Source organism: Equus przewalskii, chromosome 12, assembly GCF_037783145.1.
Source record: "Equus przewalskii isolate Varuska chromosome 12, EquPr2, whole genome shotgun sequence".
Taxonomy (NCBI): domain Eukaryota; kingdom Metazoa; phylum Chordata; class Mammalia; order Perissodactyla; family Equidae; genus Equus; species Equus przewalskii.
In genome coordinates, this window is record NC_091842.1 from 8,826,127 (window position 1) to 8,847,456 (window position 21,330).

General features: G+C 52.7%; 3 protein-coding genes across 23 annotated transcripts in view; 1 reads left to right on the plus strand and 2 right to left on the minus strand.

Annotated features, from left to right (window-relative positions):
- Positions 1-4: 4 nt before the first annotated feature.
- UFSP1 (UFM1 specific peptidase 1) lies at positions 5-1,379 on the minus strand. The gene is made up of 2 exons (XM_008527357.2): positions 1,051-1,379; positions 5-949 (listed from the first exon to the last, which is right to left on the minus strand). The coding sequence occupies exons 1-2, from the start codon at positions 1,377-1,379 to the stop codon at positions 223-225; spliced, it is 1,056 nt and encodes a 351-aa protein (XP_008525579.2). The 3' UTR covers positions 5-222.
- ACHE (acetylcholinesterase (Yt blood group)) lies at positions 1,243-7,991 on the minus strand. Of its 21 annotated transcripts, none has more exons than XM_070566336.1 (7): positions 6,806-6,915; positions 5,540-5,726; positions 5,093-5,240; positions 4,151-4,882; positions 3,308-3,792; positions 2,424-2,593; positions 1,243-1,583 (listed from the first exon to the last, which is right to left on the minus strand). In XM_070566336.1, exons 3-7 carry the CDS (start codon positions 5,216-5,218, stop codon positions 1,462-1,464), a joined length of 1,635 nt encoding a protein of 544 aa, XP_070422437.1. In that variant the 5' UTR covers positions 5,219-5,240; positions 5,540-5,726; positions 6,806-6,915; the 3' UTR covers positions 1,243-1,461. The 21 variants fall into 21 exon arrangements, with proteins under 21 accessions (XP_070422437.1, XP_070422433.1, XP_070422438.1 ...); XM_070566332.1 differs by having other exon boundaries at positions 1,243-2,316; XM_070566337.1 differs by having other exon boundaries at positions 5,093-5,243.
- Positions 7,992-9,772: 1,781 nt separating this feature from the next.
- Positions 9,773-21,330, plus strand: part of LOC103543630 (mucin-3B-like) — an 84,658-nt gene continuing 73,100 nt past the window's right edge. Inside the window, exons 1-2 of the mRNA XM_070568929.1 lie at positions 9,773-9,794; positions 10,908-11,052. Of these exons, the coding sequence (XP_070425030.1) occupies positions 9,773-9,794; positions 10,908-11,052 (167 nt within the window). The remainder of the gene's footprint in view (positions 9,795-10,907; positions 11,053-21,330) is intronic.

The window sequence follows — 21,330 nt, forward strand, 5'->3', positions numbered from 1 at the left end:
CTCCTGACTGACTATATATTATGTATTTCCCCAAATCTCCCCCAAATTGGCTGGGGCCATGGTTAGCTGGGTCTTGCCTCTTTATTGACCCCAAAGGGCGCAGGCTCTGCTTGGACTTCCTGTTCCTGGGGGGCCTGACATCAAGCAGCCTCTGCCTCTGAGAGGCGGGTAGGTGAATGTGTATGGGGCCAGAGACCCAGTCTCAGTTCTGGAACCTTAGCCTCAGTCCAGGGCGTGCTGTTGCTTTTTGGCGTTATGGCTGGTCAGACACAGGTTGTAGAACGAGTTGGGGTCAAAGGCTGTGCTTACCTCTCGCCAGCCCACCCACCCAGCAGTCTGCAGTTCAGTGGAGTTTTTCGGAGCACCCCAGCAGTGAGGGTCCAATACCAGGACGTAAGCTTCAGTGTCTGGCCCCAGACAGACTCCCAGCAAGGCCTTGGACTGGGCATCCGCATCGCCCCCAACCATGACAGGCCCTCCGCCCCCTGCGAAGTGGGAGTAAAGCCTCTCCAGCTCCCTCTCAAGCCCGGCTCCACGGGGCACGTGGCATAGGCGCCCCTGGGGCCCTCCGAAATGGTCGAGGCAGAGGCTGGCCTCCACACAGCCGATCCAGCTCCGGGAGCCCCGGAACCCGGGGGGCTTGTCGCCCATGTCCTCCAGGGCCGCCTGCACGGCAGCAACCCCGGGCACGCCCGCGGCCCGGCCCTCTGGCCACGAGCATAGCGTCTGTAGAGTGCGGTAGCCGCAGCCCCAGCCCCGGTCGTCCAGGCCGTCGCAGCCGTAGTGATAGTAGAGGTAGTGGCCCGAGAGGACGGCCAGGCGAGCGGGGTCGCGGCCGGGTGGGGCTAGGCCCACGTGGACGTCCTTCAGTGGCTCCAGGGTGGCGGGCGGGAACGGCGGGGACTCCGGGGAGAACTGCGGGCTCCGGCGCTTCCTCTCGGCCCCTGGTCTCGGGGTGGCGGCGGGCAGGAGAGACCCAGTCAGCAGCGGGGCGACGGCGAGCCGCAAGGCTCCCACAATGCACCGCCGCCCCCGTGCCGCCGTTCTTACTGCGCAGGCGCGAGCTCCACCTCGTGGGGCGGGGCGGCACGCGGCACGCGGCGGCGGCGGGACACGGGTGCCTGCGCCTCCCTGCGGCGAGCCGCACGTCTGCTGGCTCCGGCGCCCACCCCTCCGGTCGCTCGGCCCCGGTGGTTGAGGCATCCTGCCCTGGCCCCCGCTCCCCAGTCGCGCACACTCCAGTGGCTGTAACGGTTTATTGGCGGCCCAGAGGGGCGAAGGCACCGCGGGGGACGGGGCTCGGCCCAAGACATGCAGAGGACGGGGAGCCCCAGGGAAAAGTCGGGGTGGGCAGAGCCTCGGGCTGCTCTGTGTTCCATCCCAGCCCTTAAATAAATAGTATATACAGCTAGGGGGCCGGGCGGGGCGGGCAGGGCGGGGGACGTGGGGGTCCCGCCTGGGTCACAGGTCGGAGCAGCGATCCTGCTTGCTGTAATGGTCAAACTGGTTCTTCCAGTGCACCATGTAGGAGCTCCAGCGGTGGAACTCGGCCTTCCACTGGCGCTCCGCCTCGTCCAGCGTGTCTGCGGCCAGGGCGCCCGGCAAGTGGGTGCGGGGAGGACGGAGGGAAGGTCGGGGAACGGACATGGGGGCGGGGGGCGTGAGTGCAGGGAGGACACGTGGGAAGGTGGAGAGAGGATCAGGAGGATATGCAGCAGACAGGACCGGCGGGAGGATGAGGGTAGAGGCGGGGCCAGAGAAGGACGGCGGGAAGGAGGAGGGAAGGGGAGAAAATGACCGGAAGACAGGAACAGACGGGATCAGAAGGGGGAGGGTCCATGGGTTGGTGGGGAAAAGAGAAGAGACAGAAATGGTTGACGGTTATAGCCTCACTGGGGGGTGCTAATAGCCCCAGGTCCTCCCTGTCCCCCCAACACCAGGCTCAGGTTCCAAAGAATCATTTTATAAAAAAAGAAAATTGGCTTTTTCATTTCCATTTAAATAACAAAGGCGTGTAGGTCCCTGAGACGGGTCATAGGTCACCCCTCTATCCCTGGCCAGTTTGAGTCTCGGTTTGAGGAGGGAGGGGGCTCTGGGTCGGAGATCCCTGAGGGGGGGTCCCTTCCCCACGGTCCGACCACTCCTTAGAGGAGGGGCCCCCTGAGGCCGGAGAGGGAAGAGGCCGTGGTCACAGCCGCGGGAGCCAGGAGAGGAGGAGGAAGAGGAGGAGAAGGAGGGGTAGGGGGAGGCCGGGCCTGGGCCTCGGGGCAGCCTCCCCGTGGGCGGGGCCTGGGCAGGTGCTGGGAGCCTCCGAGGCTGGGGGAAGAAGAGAGGGGTTACACCCGGCCGGCTCCTCCCCTCTCTCTCTCCGCGCCCCTTTTCTCCCCCGTCCTCCCAGCCCCGGCCCGCTGGTCCTTGCGTACCGGTGGCGCTGAGCAATTTGGGGAGGAAGCGGTTCCAGAAGGCGCAGGCCTGGGCGCGCAGCCCCCGCCGCACCTCCAGCGGCCGCAGGTTCAGGCTCACGTACTGCTGCGCTCCCGCCGTGTACGGTGGCCACTGCGGGGCTTTGAGCTCCCGGGGGTCATTGGGGTCCCTGCGGGAGGAAAGAGAAGGCTCAGCCTCAGGCAAGCCTGCCCCGCCCTGGGGGCTGGAGTATAGGAGGAGGCAGACTGCTTCCTGACCCATGCCCTCCTCGGCTCCATGGTGAGCCCTAGCCCCTCCCTCCCGCCACCTCTTTAACCCTTCTTTCTCTTCTCCAGTATCCCCATCATCTGGACTCTGCCCCTTCCTCCTGCCCTCCCTCTTAGTCTCTCCTCTCCCTTTCCCTCAGTTTTTCTGCTCCTTCTTTGTCTGTGCTTCTCCCATTAAAAAAATTGCTACAATTTATTGAGCCCTTACTATGCAACCGTCCTATCTCTACAAACATCACGGGTCCTTTTGACAACACCCATGCGATGTTGGATTTATTGTCCCCTTCTTCAGACAGGTAAACTGGTGTGTGTGCGTGCAGAAACGCGCACAGCTGATACTGGTCTGGTTGATCAGCTGTACAGGTCCAGCTCCTGACTCTCTCCTCGTCTATCTCTTCTCTCGGCCTCCCTCCGTCCTTGGCTCTTCAGGATCTGCCATCTCACCTGCCTTCCTTTCTGGGTCTCCTTTGTTGTGCTCGCTCCCCCTTTGTCTCCTTTCCTTTGTGAACTTACCCTCTCTCTGGCCCTTTCTGTCTGTCTCTGCTGCTTCCTCTCTCTGTTTGTCCCCTCTATGCCCCCTGGCTCCCGGAGGCCCTCCTCCCCTCAGCACTGCTGACCCTGTGCGGGCGAAGTTGGCCCAGTATCTCATCAGTCGCTGGGCAAATGTTCTCTCCTCGATGGTGTAGTTTAGCGAGGGTTCCAGGGGGAGCCCAAAGATGAACTCGATCTCGTAGCCATGGGGCACCCCCATCCAGAGGGGCCAGGAGAGTGTAGACGCACGGTGTTCAAAGATGTAGGCATAGACCCGAGCACCCTGGGCAGCCAGTCGGCCAGCCAGCTGGGCCACAGGGCACACGACGTTGTGGTCGCCCACCACGTCACTCATGGCCTCCCTCAGGCGCGCCGGGTCCTCAGGGTGCAGCCAGTCTGTATAATGCAGGACCACAGCCTCGGCAGCCAGGTCACTCGCCTGGGGGACCCCGACCCGCACCCCAGCCAGGAACTGGGCCCGGCTGATGAGAGACTCGTTGTCTTTGCTGAAGCCTGGGGCCCCGTAAACCAGAAAATAGGAGCCCTCATCCTTCACCACACCCACCAGCACCTGGGGGGACAGGATGGAGGGACGGGGGTGGGCACGGACAGACAGGCAGACAGAAACAGATGAACAGACAAAGAGCCAGAGAGATGAACAGTTATAGACCCAGAACCGTGGAGGCAGAGAGTATGAGATTGGGGAAGGGATGGAGAGAAAGAGAAAATATACCTACAATTCCTCTCCTCTTTCCCACTGACCACCCGGGGATTCAGCCCTCAGGGAGGAGGGGGTGGCCAGGGTCCCAGAAGCCAGGGGCTTTGGGAGCGGGTCTTGAGGAGCCCTCATGCCTGGGTCCCCAGGGGGAGGGGCTGCTGGGAGAACAGGCCTGGAAGAACCAGCTCCACCCGCTCCGGCCACTAGTCACCTGCAGGCTGTGGAAGTCTCCAGCATTGATGAGGGCCTCGGGCGTGTCACTGAGGAAGTCTCCGTCCACCACAGGCACAAAAGAGAAGCGGAACACGCTTTCCTGAGGCAGCACGTGCCACTCGTGGTCCACCAGGTCCTGAGCTGGCCGGGTCCGCAGGCAGGCAACCAGCTCTGTGTCATTGCCACCAGTGCCACCCAGGGGACAGCCTACGAGGCGGGCCAGCAGGGTGGCCCTGCGGCGGGCCTCGCCCACGCCCACCGTGGCCCAGGGCCCATTGGGCGCACCGCTCTGCAGCACAGCCCTGTGGAACAGGCCCCGGCTGGGTGGGGACAGCAGGTGCATGCCCACCGAGGCCGCACCTGCACTTTCCCCAAACAGAGTCACTGACGTTGGGTCCCCCCCGAAGGCGGCCACATTCTCCTGCACCCACTGCAGAGCCAGCCTCTGATCCAGCAGACCCACGTTGCCTGGGGCCTCCCGGCTCCCCGGCAGGGCCAAGAAGCCAAAGGCTCCCACCCGGTAGTTCATGGACACCAGCACAGTCCCCTCGGCCTGGGTCAGGAATCGGCCATCATACACGTCCAGGGAGGAGGCCCCGCTGTAGAAGCCACCCCCGTAGATCCAGATGAGGACAGGGGTGGGGGATGCAGGTCGGGGGTATGGTGTCCACACGTTGAGGTAGAGGCAGTCCTCGCTCAGCTCACGGTTGGGGTTCCACATCTCGGTGCCCTTGAAGCCAGGGTACAAGGTGTCCACGTATTGGTAGCAGACACTTTGGAAGGCTGTGGCGTCCAGCACCCCCGGCCAGGGCCTCTTAGGCTCTGGTGGCAGAAAGCGACGGGGGCCCACAGGTGGCTCTGCGAAGGGGATGCCCAGAAAAGCAGAGACAGGGCCCCCAGGGGCCATAAGGCGGATGCCCCGCAGCCGGCCCTCACGTACTGTCACCAGCAGCTCTGGATCCTCCGGGCCCTCAGCCTCTGCCCCTCCTCCCAGGAGGAAGAGGAGGAGAAGAAGGAGTGGGGAAGCCAGGGAGGGCGAGTGGAGGGGACACCGCGGGGGCCTCATGGCTGCCAGGGCAGGCAGGCGTCTGCTGAGAGAAAGAAAGGCAGAGGGTGAAGGTCTGAGGCTGCTAGGAGGGAGAAGATTAGGTAACTCTCTTGCCCAGGGGTTATCACTGAGCTGCAGAGGAGGTGGGGCAGGTTGGCAGAGAGGAGGAGAGAAATGGAGGGAGGGAGACAGGCAGAGACAAGGACACAGGCAGACAGGGAGAACCAAGAGGGCATAGAGATCAGGCACACACACACCCAGACAGACAAGAGCAGGGACGGTGCTGAGCCCTGCCAAGCAATACCCTCCCCTGTCCCGCAGAGGGCCCACCGCCCTCACCTCCTTCCCAGGGCTGGGTGGACTGGGTTGGGCCCAGTGTGAGCAGTGCGGGCACCAGCACCAGAGGCCGCAGTCCACACACAGGTCCCCTGACAGGGGCGGGGCCCTCACTGATGGGAGGCGCCCATGGGGGACCTTGCGGTGGCATGAAGGCACAGCCTCTCCTGCGTTGGCCAGGGCTGGGGCCCTGGGGGGTGGGTTGGGCATTCAGGGTGTGGAAGCCGCAGGTCCCAATCCTGCCGACTCCACATCCTGCGCCACCCTGCCAGGCCTCATCCACTGTCTGGCACAGCGTGCTGGTGCCAGCGGGTGGCGGTCAGCTGCGCAGCCCCCTCGCCTAGCCTCAGAGAAGAGGCTCGCCAGCCCTGGCCCCCCAGGACTCGAGCCCCCGTCCGTCCGATGCTGCGAGGCACGCTGCCGCCAGCGGGGGGCAGTAGAGACCGAGAAAAGGACGGCGCTCCCCGCCCCGAGTCCAGGAGCCTGCAACTTGGGGTGGGGGTCTGGGGGCTCGCGGGCATCGCAGGAGGGTCTGAAGGGCGAGCCGGGACGCCTGTGTTCTCGGAGCTCCGGAGATCCCCGGCTGCAGGGGCGGGGGCGCTATTTTTGGGCAGCAGCTGCTGCGGTTCCGGCATCTCCAGCCAAGGGATCAAAATTCCCCGGGTCGGAACTCCCCCCTCTGCCGGTGGTCACCCCTCACCCAGCCCACGCCGCCCTGAGCTGGGGTGGTGGTGCTGGAGATTAACTAGGGAACCCGAGTGGGGCTAATTATAACTCGGGGCTTCCGCTGAGCCTCCCCTTCCCAAAAAATAGAGACGGAGTCCCCGCGTAAGGGGGACGCCTGGGCCTCGGAGGGGGCTTCGGCTGGGCGCTGCGCAGGGGCGCTGGGCGCGCGGGATCCGGGGGGGCCCAGCCCGGCGCCAAGAACCTGCGCAGCTCGGGTGCCGCCCTAAGCAGGGCGAGTCTTCCAGTGGCCCCACACTTGGGTGCGAGCGGGGAAGGGGCGCTCGGGGGTCCCGACAGGAATTCGAGAGGAGAGGCGGCGGCCGGCCCTGCGGGGTGCCGGCTCCCGCGCGGGCGACCGTAAGGATGCGGCGGCGAGGGAAGAGTTAAGGATGAGTGTGGGGCGGCGGGGGGCGTCGCTGGGCAGGCCCGGGGCACGGTGGGCGTCCCGTTTGGGGGCCTGGATCTCTCGGGGAGCGCAGCGTCCCTCGGACGCGGAACGGGCCGCGGGCCGGGGGAGGGCCCCGGGCGGGGCGGGAGACTCACCTGAGGCGGCCGAGCCGGGCCGGGCCGGGCCGCGCCGGGAGCTGGAGGCGGCCGATGTTCCCCGGCGCAGGCTGAGCCGACTCTGACAGCCGCCGCCTCCGGCCCCCCGCACACACCCCCTCCGGGCCGCACCGCGCCCCCGCCCGCCCCCGTCCACTGTCTCCGCCCCCGCCCCTCCCCGCCTCCCGGGCCGCCACCTCCCCTCCCTCTCCCTCCCTCGGAGCCCAGACCCAGAGACCCCGGGGCCCAGAAGGACTCCAGTGACAGACGCCGACAGACGGACAGACCCGCGGTGACAGACGAGACCGAGAGACCCGCAGCGGCGGAGCAGACGCCCACAGTGACAGACGGACAGAAGCCCACGGAGACAGACGCACGCAGACGGCCTCATGCAGTGACAGCCACAGACAAACGCAGTGACCGGCTTTCACAGACGGACGGACACACTCAGACACACTGACAGCCTCTGTCGGGGCTGGGTGGGGGGGGGGCCGAATAAATGAGCATCCCTGGCCACGACACAGCAGGGGTGGCATGGGAGGACCCCCTCAGGGGTCCGGGTGGCACTGGTGGAGAAAAGGTGACGTGGGACACTCCTGGGGCCGAGGGCACACCTGTGGGAATGAAGATATGGACATGAGATCACGAGTGGAAATGAAGGGGGCCCTCGTGGAAGGAGACCCCGGGGAAGGGAGAGGTGACTCTGGGACACCCGAGAAGGCAGGCCACCGTGGTGGCACGCGCACCGCTGCGGGGCGAGGCCGCATTCCGCCGCCCGCCGCAATGGAAACTTCCGGAACCCCCGCGGGTGGGTTTGCGCTGGTTCCCTGATGGGTGACCTCGGACTTTCGTCACCCGGGTCCGGTCAGGGCATGACATCACCAGGCCAGGCTCTCATTGGACGCCGCGACCGGCAGGTGGGAGCGGCCTGGCTCTGGCGCCCCCAGCCTGCTCCGAGGGGCCTGGGTGCACGGACCCCCACCTCCCACCCTCCAGGGGGACACCGATGGGGACGATGCGGCCGCAGCGGCGTCTCCACGCCCGAGGGGATGGTGGCAAGTGTGCAGGGCGTGCCCGCGCGCGGGCGCCGCGCCGAACGACCTCCTGCTCCCGGGGCGGCCGGCTCGCCAGCCCGTGGCCCGCTGCTGGGGAGATCGGCCGGGCGGGCGAGCGTCGGGGCATGCGTGCGCGCGTGCGGCCGTGCGGGGCGCTGCGTGGGGCGGGCGCGCGCACGCTCCCTGGCCGCCGTGAGCCCCGCGGCGCCCCCGACCCGCGTTCCCCGCCGAGAGGGCGCGGAGAGTCCGCGGACTCGAGGTCTCGCGGAGGGTCGCGGGGTCGCCGGAATTTGGAGACGTGCCCGGCCCTGGGCCGCGCGTCCGGCTCTCCAAGCTGGGCGTCCCCCATCCCGCCCCGCAGGAACTGGGCCCCGCAGGCCCGGGGACCCCGGTGGGTCCGCGTGCCTCTCACGGGCGGCGGCCGCCAGGTGGCGCCGTAGGCAGCCTCTCCGGCCTCGTGGACTGGGATGGGGCGGGGACGTTGCGGAGACGAGCCCAGCCGTCTATTCCCACCGTTTCCGCCTGCACTCTCCAGGCACCCCAGATCCCCTGCTTGGACGCGGAGGTTCCCTGCATCCGGCCTTCAGCGTCCTGGCCCGACTGGTTGAGAGCGCGCCGCTGATCTGACTACGTCCCCAGCCCCGCTCCCTGAAGAGCAGGCGAAAGGGCTGTGGGCGGGGGTAGGGGATGGAAAACTGGACAGTCTTGTGTTGCTGCGGGAGAAGAGGATCTGAGGCAGGTTTCTCAGCGTGGTAATTATGAATTGTTAGAAAGCTGAAAACAGACTATCAATGAGTGAACAGAGGCCTACCCCAGTCCCAAGGCTGTAGGGACTTTTGACCCGTAAAGGCCCTGGAAGTGATGGGGGCTTGCCTCCCTGTCTCTCTCCAAAAGGGGCTGTACGATGCAGGCACCTCGCGTGACTCCTCTAATCAGGAGTTCCCAGGCTGTACCATGGAGATAGACCGGGCAGGGACAGCTTCTAGCCCAGGATTATCATGAACTAGTAATAGCTTAGAAGGTGATGGGGGCATCCATGGGAGGTGAGGACAAGGTGGGTTGTGGAGCCTTCTGAAGCCAGTCAGAACTTTGCACATGCTTTTCGGGGGTGGGGGGTATGGCTATGGAAGGTCAGCCAGCAGGAGAGGGAGGGGGAGCTCCCAAGATGCTTGAGTGTCTGGGGCAGGAAGAGGATGCAACCATTTATGTCACTACCCTCCTCCCCATTCTCCAGGCATGAGGAGATGGGAGGAAGGGCAGGCAGGACCGTTAGGGGGGTAGATTGGGATCCGAGGAGGGTGTCCCACTCCGGGAGCCCCAGATGTACTTCCCCAGGCCCTGAGTCAGGGAGGGGTCAGTTGGATGTCCCGTCAGATGAATCTGCAAGTCCGCACGGAGTCCTGGGGCATGCAGGCCTGTGTCTGCGAGGTAGGTGCTGCAGAAGGAGGCCAGGGGCTCTGCAGGTGCACGCAGCTCTGGGAGATGTGCTGAGGCGCCACGGTTGTCCTCAGCCTGCAGTTTGTCCCAGGATTGTGAGGATGGACGAGACCATGCAGATTGTGTCTCCAGCTCAGAGAGTTTTTAAATTAGCAGGGGGACCACTCGAGAGAGCCAGGATAAAGGGTACGGGTGCTGGGAGGTCCACAGGGCGTTGGAGTAAGCTCTGGACTGGAAGGTCCTGAGTCCTGCATTCTTGCCCAGTGCGCTGCTGACTGGCAGTGAGACCTCTTGGGAGTCATGCTCCTTGTCTGGGCCTCAGTTTCCCCACTTGTGAAATGGAGGATTGAACTTGGGCGTATGTCAGAGTCACAGGGGCCACTCAGAGGGGCTGATCCATTTGGGGTTGGGGGGTCCGTAAGTCTGTCCTTTTATTGTCATCAGTGCAGTCGCATGAGGGTGGCCTGAGGACCCCATGAAGAAAAATGGTGGACCAGGTACCCCTGAGGTCAGTCCAAACTGACCTCCTGAGGGCCAGCCGGCTGTGTGGGTCAGCAGGAGGTGCTGTGAGCAGTCAGTGGGTACAAGAACTAACGGGGACACCTCTGGCCACAAAGGGAGATGGACAAAGATTTGAACCTGTTCTTAAAAATGGATAGAATTTCCAAGAACGATTCCTCTTTTTACCTTCAGCCTCGCCCAATCCTTTGTCCACACAAGGACTTTGCCTGTCTAGCCATGACACCTTTCCCTACAGGGTCCAACACAGTAACCTCCCAGATGTCCTCTGTGACCCCATTACAGGGATGTCCCTGAGTCTTGCATTTCTTCTTTTGCCACGTCTGTTTATCCAGGAGTACATCTGCCACCAGTCTGCCAGTTCTGCTTCACTTGCATCTCTGTCTCCCGCCTTTGCCAACACAGGGAATGCCTATTTCTATTACAGTCCTTGCCCCGCCTTTGCCAATAAAAAGGATTCTCGTCTCCTCTGTTTATTGGTTGTGATTCAGTTCAGCTCTGTGAGACAGAAAACCAAACAATAATGGCTTGAATGAAATCTTACACTCAAGAAACCCAGAAGTAGGCCATGCAGGGTTGGCAGGGTGCCCTCGATGTCAGGGACCAGCTTCCTTTAGACAGAATTTTTGTTAGTTAACTGTCTTCAGCACGTAGCTCCCACTGCATGGTGTAACATGGTTGCTGGAGCATCAGCCATCGCATCTGCATTCCAGCCAGCAGGAAGGAGGTAGGATTGAAGAAGGGCATCGCTCCTCCTTTGAGGGACATTTCTTGGAAATCACACACACAGCGCTTCGGCTTAGAGCCCACTGGCCAGAACTTAATCCTCAGGTCATCACTAGCTATGCAGGAGGTTCAGAGATGTAGTCTTTGTTCTGGATAACTGTGTACTTACCTAAAATTTGGCTGTCCTAAGACTGAGGAAGAAGAGGGAGCAGATGCTGGGGGCTAGCCCGTTGTCCATCACACCACGTGATGCCTTCCTTTGCCGCTGTCAGCGCAGGGCTGAAACACATTTCTAAAATGTTGCAACTCAGGGATGACGCCTCCTGCTTCCAATTTCTGTGTCTTGTGACCTGGGCTCCCCCCAGCTGCTTCTGCACGGACACGCATTGGTTCTCGGGTCGTGCTGCGGTGGCCGTCCGCTGGAGGGCGCTGGGCGGGAGCCTCGGCGCTGCTGCGGCCGCTGCTGCTGCGGGTGGTGGCGCTGAGCGTCTTCGTCGCGCGCTCGCGGAGGTGGGGCGGCCCAGGCGGAAGCTCGGGAGCGCGGTGATGCGGAGGGTGGCACCGGGGTCCAGGATGCGGCGGCCCTGCCCTGACCGCGCAGCCTGCCTGACATGGGTGCTCCCACCATCCCGGTGCGCAGAGCAGGGCACGGGCAGTGGTTCAGGTCAAGGGTGACCTCGGGGGCTGCCCCCACCTAAGGCTGGAGGGCGCCTGCTGAGGCCACTGCCCCAAATCCCATAAAGCGGGCTCGTTGACCTGCAGCGTTGGGAGCCTGAGCCATGCCCGGGACTTTCCTCTCCGCTCCTTACCCCTTCCTGTGACCCTTTCTGAAGGTTGGCCTAAAATTCCTACTTAATCCAAGTGACACCATTTCACATGATTCCTCCTCAGACTCATTTGTCCATCCTGTTTGCACCTTTTTCTCTTTTGCTAGTTTTGAGCATTTCACAATTTTTACCCTGTCTCTGGATAGTCTCATTCTACCACCCCCCCGCCCCCAATTCTGCTAAATATTGAACCAGTTTACAGTAATCCCCATGCAATTCATCAAATATCCTTTGCTTATTCTCACCCCCTTTCTAGCTGGGGGTAGGGTGGAGGGGGGGTTTCACATCCTTGCACTCTGTTTGATTAAGTGTAGACAACAGTATCCTTCTCTGTTGATTTCCGCCCCTGGACTGTAATGGTTCTGGAGCGAGTGAAATTCGTAATTTAATTCACAGGGATTTATTTAGGCCTTGTTATCATTCATCTGCCGTGGTGTCAGAACCCTGTAGGAACTCAGCATCCTGGAGTATGACTCAGCACCCACCTGACAGGGTCCCTGGCATGCCGACAGGCTGCCTGCTCAGATCCTGGTTTCACACCAGCTTGGCTCCAGCCAACCCCGGTGCTGGTTTTAGTTTAGATGTTAGCAGTGTATCTTGGATGATCTCTTGGGAACAGCTGGCAAGGTCGCACTAGGTACTGTTTATGTTTGACGCCCAGAGAGCTCCTGAAAACGTTCCCAGCTGCCCCGGGCTGCCCTGCAGGTGTCAGCCAGCCCATGAGAACCATTCCAAAGCAGAGTTCCTCCGTTGAACCTGGCTGTGGTTCCATAGTCACCAAGCACGGGACACAGGAGTGGTGCAGAGGCTGGGAGGGCCTGTCTGGGACCCCGCACCTTGCCTGGGACAGTGCAGGCTGGCTGCCAGGTTGGCTGCGTGGCCAGTGGTCCTGTAGACAGCTGAGCCCTGAGGTGAATGTCCGCAATATCGGGGACATCAGGGTGGAGTTGGTGAGATGCCCAGATGCAGAGTTACTTCCACATTGGCATTTCCTGGGGGCCTGTTTGCCAGCCACTGGCCTGAACGCTCTCTCTACGTCATCTCGTTGAATTCTCACGACACTCCAATGGGGTAACGCCCTATTAGCTTGACAACTTTACAGCCTGGAAGCTGACACACCTTTTGCTTACTTTCATCGCCTGGTAACAGTAGAGGCCCTGGACTTTGGAGGAGAACTCCGGCCTGCGATGGGCTTGATGTGCTTCGCAGCCACTCAGCTCTTCTGTAACTTCCAGAAAATTAACTTCTAGAGTCCAGGAAATGAAAAGAGGTGGGTCTCAAGTCACAGGTCAGTGTTATTTGAACAGTTCACGAATTTGTAAAATTCAAAAGCTATAAAGTGTGAAGCCCCAGGCACCCAGTTCTTATCCCTAGAACAAAGGTTCTGTTGGTCGTGTGGCGTTTATTAGCAACAGATACTCTTCTGCCCCCAACTCGCATTTGTCTGTAAATTGTAGCATCCTATACACACTCTCCTTCTGCACTTTGACTTTTTTTTTTAACCTAACAATTATCTTAGGGATAATTCCAAACTGATATACAGACTTCTTCATTTTTTAAATTTTCTTTCTTTTTAATGAAAAGCTGCATACTTTACATTGCATGGATGTAACACAATTTAATTCATCCTCCACTACGGGACATTTAAATTGCTTTCAGTTCCTTGCCGTTACAAACCTTGTACATGAACCATTTTGCAGTGTTGCAAGTATATCCTGTATATACAAATATATTCTTAGACTTGTGTTTCTGGGTCATTATTTCCAGTAATCTATGAAGTTACTGGTTGCCTAGAGTATTGCCAATACAGCCTGTCACAATTTTATTAAAAAGATCGTAGCTTATTTAAGAGGTGAATGGTGTTTCTGTAAAGCTTAATTTGCATTTCTCTTATTATGAGTGAGTTTGAGCATCTTTTCATGTGTTTAACGGCCCCCATTTTTCTGTTTTCCAATTTCTTAAGTTCTGCTTCTATCTTTATTAACTTCTTCCTTCTGCTTTTCTTAGGTTTATTTTAGTGTTTCAGAACTTCTGGAGTTGTATGTTTAATTTATTTTCATTCTTTCTTATTTATTGATATAATTAATGCTATGAATTTTCCTATGAGCATTGTATTTAGCTGTATTCTTTTTATTATTTCTGTTTTCTAGATGTTCTGTAATTTTGGTTTATACCTCCTCTTTGTCTCAAGACTTTTTAAGAAAGAGTTTTTAATTTCCAAGTGATAGGGTTTATTTTTTAATGGATTCGCTACTAATTTCTAGGTTTATTGAATTCTGATGAGAGAATGTTTTTCGCACTGCCATATTTCATTGAATCTAAGATATTATAGTTGTCAGATGTGTCATTATTTTATTTTTAAATTGAGAAAATTTTTAGCTTTTTCTTTTGAAATAGTTTCAGGTTTACAGAAATGTTGCAAAAATAGCAGAGAGAGTTCCTGTATATCTTCGTCCAGCTTCCCTAAGTGTTAACATCTTACATCAACAGAGTACAATAATCAAAACTAGGAAATGAACACTGATACAATACTGTGGAAAAATCTACAGACCTCATTCAACTTTTGCCAGTTGTTTTATTACTGTCCTATTTTTGCTGCAAGAGCCTGTCCAGGACCACATAGTCTATTGAGTTGTCGTGTCTCCTGAAGCTCCTCCAGTTTAGACGGTTCCTCAGTCTTTCTTGGTCTTTCATGACCTGGACACATTTGAAGAACACTGGCCCGTTACTTTGTAGAATGTCCCTCAGTTTATGTTTGTCTGATATTTCCTCATCAGTAAATTAAGGTTACCTACTTTTGGCCAGAATACTGCAGAAGTGACCTTGTGCCCTTCACGGTACATCATTTCAGGAGGTACAGGATGTTGCTATGACTTATTCACTTGGTTAGGGAGGTGTCTGCCAGATTTCTCAACTGTAAAGTTACAATTTTTCCCTTTGCAATGAATAAGTATCACTATATTATTTAAATGCCACTAAGAAAGAAAAAAGGTGTTGCCAATGACAAATGTAAGACACAGTCAATTGTAAGATGGACACACTTTAGAGACATCAACAGGTGAAAAAAACATATACCTTAGAACTAATGAAATACTGTATAATTCTTCTTTTGGGAATGTGTTTTCTCTTCTGGTCTGATGCATGGTAAAGTTTGTGACTGTCCCATTGGACCTGCAAAAGTGATCTATTCTCTGTTTGCAGGATACAGAATTCGCTATATTGATCAATTAGATTGGCCTCACTGTGTTATTTAGGCTTTTTGTGTTCTATGAAACCCTTTCTATATTCATTTCTTTTTTGGCCATTTGATTTATCATGGGCTGAGAGAGATGAATTAAAGTTTTTTATTACTCATCTGTTTCTATCTATTTCTTCTTATATTTTGTATAGGTTTAGATATAAAAATGTTGATGCTTTGCAAATTGGTGCATAGATAGTCATAACTGTCATGTCTTCATTGTGAATTGTACATCCTGTCATTAAAAAGCGTCTTTTGTGATACCCAAACCACAATCCATAGAAGACAAAAATTGATAAATTTGCCTTTGTCAAAATTAAAAACTTTCGCTCAGTGAGAGACACAGTTAAGAGAATGAAATGACAAACTATAAAATGGGAGAAAATATTTACAAATCACATATCTGACAAGGGACTTGTATTCAGAATATATAAAGAACTCTCAAAATTCAACCATAAGAAAACAAACAACCCAATTAAAAAATGAGTAAAAGGTTTGAACAGACACTTCACCAAAGAGGATACAGATGGTAAATAAGAATGTCAAAAGATGTTTGACATCGTCAGTCATTAAGGAAATGCAAACTAAAGCCCCAATGAAATACCGTTACACACCTATGAGAGTGGCTGAAATGGAAAAAGTCCTGACACTTGGTAAAGTGGTGATGGGGATGCAGAGCAAAGAGAACTCCTGTGCCTTGCTGCTGGGAGTGCAAAATGCCACAGCCACTCTGGAGAACAGCTTGGAAGTTTCTTACCAAGTAAACATACACTCACCTTATTACTCAGCAATCACTCTCCTGGGTATTTACACTTACAGATGTGAAAATTTCAGTTCATACAGAAAGGCCACAAATTGGAAATAATCCAAATGTCCATGCAGTGGTGAATGAATAAACAAACTGTGGTACATCCACCCATGGAATAATAGTCAGCAATGAAGAGGAATGAGCTATGGATACACCAGTAACTAGGACGCATCTCAAAGGCAGTATTCTGAATGAGAGCAGCCAATCTCAAAAGACCCATTTAGATGACATCCTCAAAGAGACAGAAGGACAGGGACAGCGGACAGATCAGTAGTTTTCAGAAGTTGGCGTAGGAGGACGGGGCGACGATAATGAGAGAGCATGAGGGAGGCTTTGGGACCGATAGAACTGTTTTGTGTCCTGATTGTGGTGGTGGCTGCATGAATCTATGCACGTGTTAAAATTCATTGCACTGGACAGCAGAAAATCAATTTTACTGTAAGATAATTTAAACAGTAAAATAGAACAAATTTTAATGAGTCAAAACTTAGTTGACTAGAAACCCTTAGAATTTGCCACCTCTCTTTCTGCTAAATATAACAATTAATTAAAATGTTTGGATTTGATACTTTATGCATTTTGTGGCTTACTCTGTGATCTCATTTTGGGTGGGGAAACTTGGCATATTTTAACTGTATGCTTATTTCGGGTTTCATTTAATCTGAGGTGAGCAACAGATGGAAGCATCTTAAAATATAAAATTGTAGGTGCAGGTTAGCAATTTCTACACTTGCACACAAGTTGCACAGGTTACCAGAGCAATGCTAAACAAATGTTCTTCTGTGGGGTTTCTGTTTAATTTTTTTAAAAAATTATTTTATTGAGGTCGTATTGTCTTATAACATTGTGTAAATTTCCAGAGTTGTTTGATTTTTAATTTAGAAATGATTCTAAGGCATGGCAAATAAGATTAAAAATGAAATTGTACAGTATTATGTTACATCTCAATGTAATTTAAATGGGAGAATTGTAACCAGGATATACTTCAGTCCTTGGATTTTTCTGGCAGTCTTTTGCGTTGCAACTATGTGTGTGAATCAACATACTGGATCTTTGCTATTTTCAAAACACTGTGCTCTAATTGCCAGGCACAGAGTGCTGACAGACAGATGGCTAGCATCATTATCCTTGAATGCCTGGCAGGCAGTCCAAAGAAAAATAATCAAAACTGATAGAAAGGAATTGAGGAATAAAAGAATTTTTTTAAAAGAATAAATAAATATTATGACCCTTGCTCTCTTCTTGTTTGCATCTGCCTAGTAAATTTTGGCTCTCGTTTCATTTGGAACCTTTCTGAATCCCTTTGTCTTTGATGTGACTTTTTGTATACAGCAGAGTTGGGTTTCCCTTTGTGTGTCAATGTTGAAGTCTTAAAAAAGTAGGTGAGCTTAGCTCATTTTCTTTTATTTATAAGACAGCTGTGTTGGGTTTTTTTCTCATATTTTTTCCCTGTGCTTTCTGTTTTATAACTTAAAAACGCCTTCGTTGTGTGGACTCTGCTTTCTTTTGTGTATGTTTCTTCTGATAATTCAGGATGTTTAAATTTTCTTACTAGTGGCTACTGTTATAGAATATATAACTAATACTAGATGTGTAATTCTATTTCTTTAGGAACTGATTCCCTGCTAGGAGCAATAATGAGATCAACATACTTTCTTTCTTCTGTCTTCCTCTCCCCCTCCATGATTTGATTTTAATATCTTTCTTATTGACCTTGGTACTGTTAAATATTTTTATAAGTTTATTACTTGATTGATCAGCTTAAATATCTATAAAGCCCCAGCTGTAAAACGTGAGGATATCAGCATACTTGAACATCCTCCTGTCTTCTTCCCCTGCTCCCCTCTCAATTCACGATACGTATTATTTTTAGGTTGTTAGGTTTTATAATGCACACATTGTCTTTCTCGTGTGTGTGTGAGGAAGACTGGCCCTGAGCTAACATCTGTGCCCATCTTCCTCTATTTTGTATGCAGGACGCCGCCTGATACACTCATCAGCGTAGTCTGATGAGCAGAGCTAGGTCCTCCCCCGGGATCCAAACCTGTGAACCCCGGGCCGAGGAAGCAGAGTGTGTGAACTGAACTTAACCACGACGCCACTGGGCCGACCCCCACGTTGTCTTTTAACCACAGTCCTCATATTGTTTGTAATCTTATGTTATCACTTAGAGAGACTCAATGATCAGAGTCAATAGTTTTTCCATTCATCTCTTGGTTGACTGAACTTTTTCTTTTAGTATTTTTTCCTTTCAAAAAGGGCTCATGAGAGCAATATTTTCTAGGTTTTTTTTTACATTTATTGATTGAGATATAGTATAAAATTCACCCTTTTCAAGTGTACAATTGAGTGGCTTTTAGCATATTTACAAAGTCGTGCAGCCATCACAACTATCTTTCTATCTCTATCGATTTGCCTATTCTGGACTTTCCGTACAAATGGAATCACACAATATATGGCCTTCGTGTTTGCCTTCTTTCACTTAGCATATGTTTCCAAGGTTTATCCATGCTGTAGCGTGTATCAGAACTTCGTTTCTTTTTGGCTGAGTAATATTCCATTGTATGGCTATACCACATTTTATTTATCCATTCATCAAATGCTGGACATTTTGACTGGGTTCCACTTTTTGGCTGTTATAAATAATGCTGCTATGAGCGTTCATGTACAAGTGTTTGTGTGGACACATGTTTTAAATTCTCTTGGATATGTGTTTAGGGGTGGAATTGCTAAGTCATGTGGTAACTGTGTATTTAACTCTTTGAGAAACTGCCAAATTCTTTTCTACATCAACTGAACCATTTTACGTTCATGTCAGCAATGGATGACAATTCTAATTTCTCCCTATCCTCGCCAGCACTGGTTATTGTCCATCTCTTTGATTATAGCCATCCTAGTGGGTGTGAAGTAGTATTATGTGATTTCAATTTGCATTTCCCTAATAACTGATGATGTTGAGCATCTTTTCATGTGCTTATTGGCTATTTGTGTATCTCCTTTGAAGAAAGGTCTATTTAAATCCTTTCCCTATTTTAAAATTCAGTGCTTTTTTTTTTTTAAAGATTTTATTTTTTTTCCTTTTTCTCCCCAAAGCCCCCCAATACCTAGTTGTATATTCTTCATTGTGGGTCCTTCTAGTTGTGGCATGTGGGACGCTGCCTCAGCATGGTTTGATGAGCAGTGCATGTCCGCGCCCAGGATTCGAACCAACGAAATACTGGGCCGCCTGTGGTGGAGCGCACAATCTTAACCACTCGGCCACGGGGCCAGCCCCTGCTTTATTTTTTTTATTGTTGAGTTGTAAGTGTTCTTTGTGTATACCAGATACTAGCACTTATCAGATATCTGATGTGCGAATATTTTCTTCCAATTTGTGGATCATCTTTTCACTTTCTTGATAATGTCCTATCAAGATATTGTTGAAAGAAGTATTCTTTCTCTGTCGACTTTTCTTGGTACCCTTGTTGAAAATCAATTGACCATAAATGTAAGGGTTTATTTCTGGACTCTCAGGTCTTTTTTATTGATCTATATATTTATCCTTATGCCAGTACCACACAGTGTTGACTACTACAGCTTTGTAGTAAAGTTTGAAACTGAGAACTATGAGTCCTCCAACTTTGTTATTATTTTTTTTAAGATTGTTTTTGTTATTCTGGGTCCCTTGAATTTCCATATGAATTTTAGTGTTTGTGCTCTTATGCTTATACAAATACACCTTTATATGTTCTATGCTCATCAACATAGATTTATAATTATTACTTTATGCAGTTGTCATTTAAATCATGTAGAAGAAGAAAAGAGTCACAAACAAAATATAAATTTATACTGTCTTTTATATTGACCTATGTAGGTACCTTAACTGGGGCTTTTTATTTCTTCGTGTAATTTGAGTTACTGTCTAGAGTCCTTTCATTTCAGCCTGAAAGACTGCCTGTATTGTTTTTCTGTAGGACAGACCTACTAGCGACAAATTCTCTCAGTTTCTCTTTATCTGGGAATGTCACAATCTTGGTTATCACCATGCTCCAGCCAGCAGTAAAAGAGAAAGAGGAAGTGAACAGAAACAGCTTCCTTTTTGAGGACGTGACCCAGAGGATGCACACATCACTTTCACTGATGTCTTTTTGGCCTGAGTCCATGGCCGCATCTAACTGCAAGAGAGCCTGGGGAATAATCTCCTGGCTGGGTGATCATGTTTCCTACCAAAATTCAGTGAGGAAGGAAGAAGGGAGAAGTTGATAGTGGGGGACAAATTGGAGTCTTGGCTGTGCACATTTTGGCCATCAGGAAAGGAAAAAAAGAAGTAGAATATGCTTAAATCCAAATATTTTCCTTGATCTTCTTTTCTCTCTTGCACTAAGAACATGGGTGTGGTGTGTGGAGGTGGCAAGGAGGATGATCCATTTGTGATTTCATTGTCCTTGTCAGGCCAGCGTCTGGCTTTTGTGGCCACATTTACCAATGTCCGTGCCAGGCCTCCTCAGAGCCCACCCATCATTAGCTCCACACGATGGGATCCCAGAGCGTCTGTCAGCATTGAGATTTCCTGGCCAGCTAGCTCGTTTGATGAGTAAAGATGGGGAACTCAAGATTCCACCCTGTGCAGGGACAAGAGGTGGAGACCCCTCAAGGGGGTCACAGCCATGAGCCTCACTAAGAGGTGCCTTTATGAATCCTTCCATCTATAGAGAAGCACTTAGAAGCTTGCTGGGTGGGGAAGGGGCAGCTATGGGTCCCCTGTGGGCAGTGTGTGTACCTAATCTGTGCCCCAGAGGAGGGAATAGTCATATTGGCCCCCGGGTGAGCATCACAACTTCAGCATTTCTAAGGAGGCTCGTGTCTGTGTGTCTGTGTGTATGTGGAGTGTCAAAAACAGTCAGCCATCTAGTCACTTCCCGTCTTGTCTACCTGTTCTTGCTAGACAAGTGTTGCGTTAATAATCGTCGTTTAAGGTTTGGTGTCCCAATTCCTATGTTCTTTGGCAAAGTCCCAGTTGCCAGGTTCTGGACAAGCCTCTGGAACCTACCACATAGCTTTGGCAAGAATGTGGAGAAATGGCAATTTGAGGTAAACTTGGGAATATTTCTTAAAACTAAAAAAATATTGTTGGCCCCTTTGCCAAGAGATGTAAATAGGAAAGTGTATTGCCTCATTGTTTGTATTAGTGCAACAGAGGAAATGACCCAAACGTCCACTGAGTCGGCCTGCTTCCAGAAGCTGTGAGGTGTCCACATTAGGAACAGTCTGCCACGGCTACAGTGACATACAGAGGTGCCTGAAACATATTCTAAGTGAAAAAAACCCCAAACCCAAACTGCAGGAGAGACGAGGCTTTAGCGCCTGTCCCTCTCAGTGCTTTGGGTGACTCTTGCTGACCCTGCTTCATGCTGGAAACAAGAGAGATGTTGAAAGCAGGAACTTCAACAGATATTTGCACACCCATGTTCATAGCAGCACTACTCACGACAGCCAGGGGTGGAAACAACCCAAATGTCCATCAGCTTATGAAGGAATAAACAAAACCTGGTTAAAGACACAATGGGATATTATTCAGCCTAAAAGGAAGGAAGTTCTGACACATACTAGAACATGGAAGAAACTTGAGGACATTATACTAAGTACAATAAGCCGGTCACAAAAGGACAATAAGTGTATGATTCCACTATCGTGAGGTGGAATTCACAGAGAAAGAGTTGGCACATTCATAGAGATAGAAAGTAGATTAGAGGTTACCAGGGGCTGGCGGGCGGGGGGTGGGGGCCGCACGGCGGGGGATGGAGAGTCAGTGTTTAATGGGTAGAGTTTCCACTTGGGGTGATGAAAAAGTTCTGGAAATGGATGGTGGTGATGGTTGCACCACATTGTGAATGGACTTAATGCCACTGCGTGGTATGGTTAAAATGCAGGTTATA

What these genes read in the sequence shown, in the direction of transcription:
- UFSP1 (XM_008527357.2), bottom strand. Translation starts at nt 1,379, where the DNA reads ATGGAACACAGAGCAGCCCGAGGCTCTGCCCACCCCGACTTTTCCCTG. An exon ending in GTGGAGCTCGCGCCTGCGCA is followed by an intron (nt 950 to 1,050) that starts GTAAGAACGGCG and finishes CGCCACCCCGAG; the next exon opens with ACCAGGGGCCGAGAGGAAGC.
- ACHE (XM_070566317.1), bottom strand. Translation starts at nt 7,196, where the DNA reads ATGAGGCCGTCTGCGTGCGTCTGTCTCCGTGGGCTTCTGTCCGTCTGT. An exon ending in GGTCTCGTCTGTCACCGCGG is followed by an intron (nt 5,241 to 7,092) that starts GTCTGTCCGTCT and finishes TTCTCTCAGCAG; the next exon opens with ACGCCTGCCTGCCCTGGCAG. An exon ending in CAAATTGCTCAGCGCCACCG is followed by an intron (nt 2,317 to 2,423) that starts GTACGCAAGGAC and finishes TTCTTCCCCCAG; the next exon opens with CCTCGGAGGCTCCCAGCACC.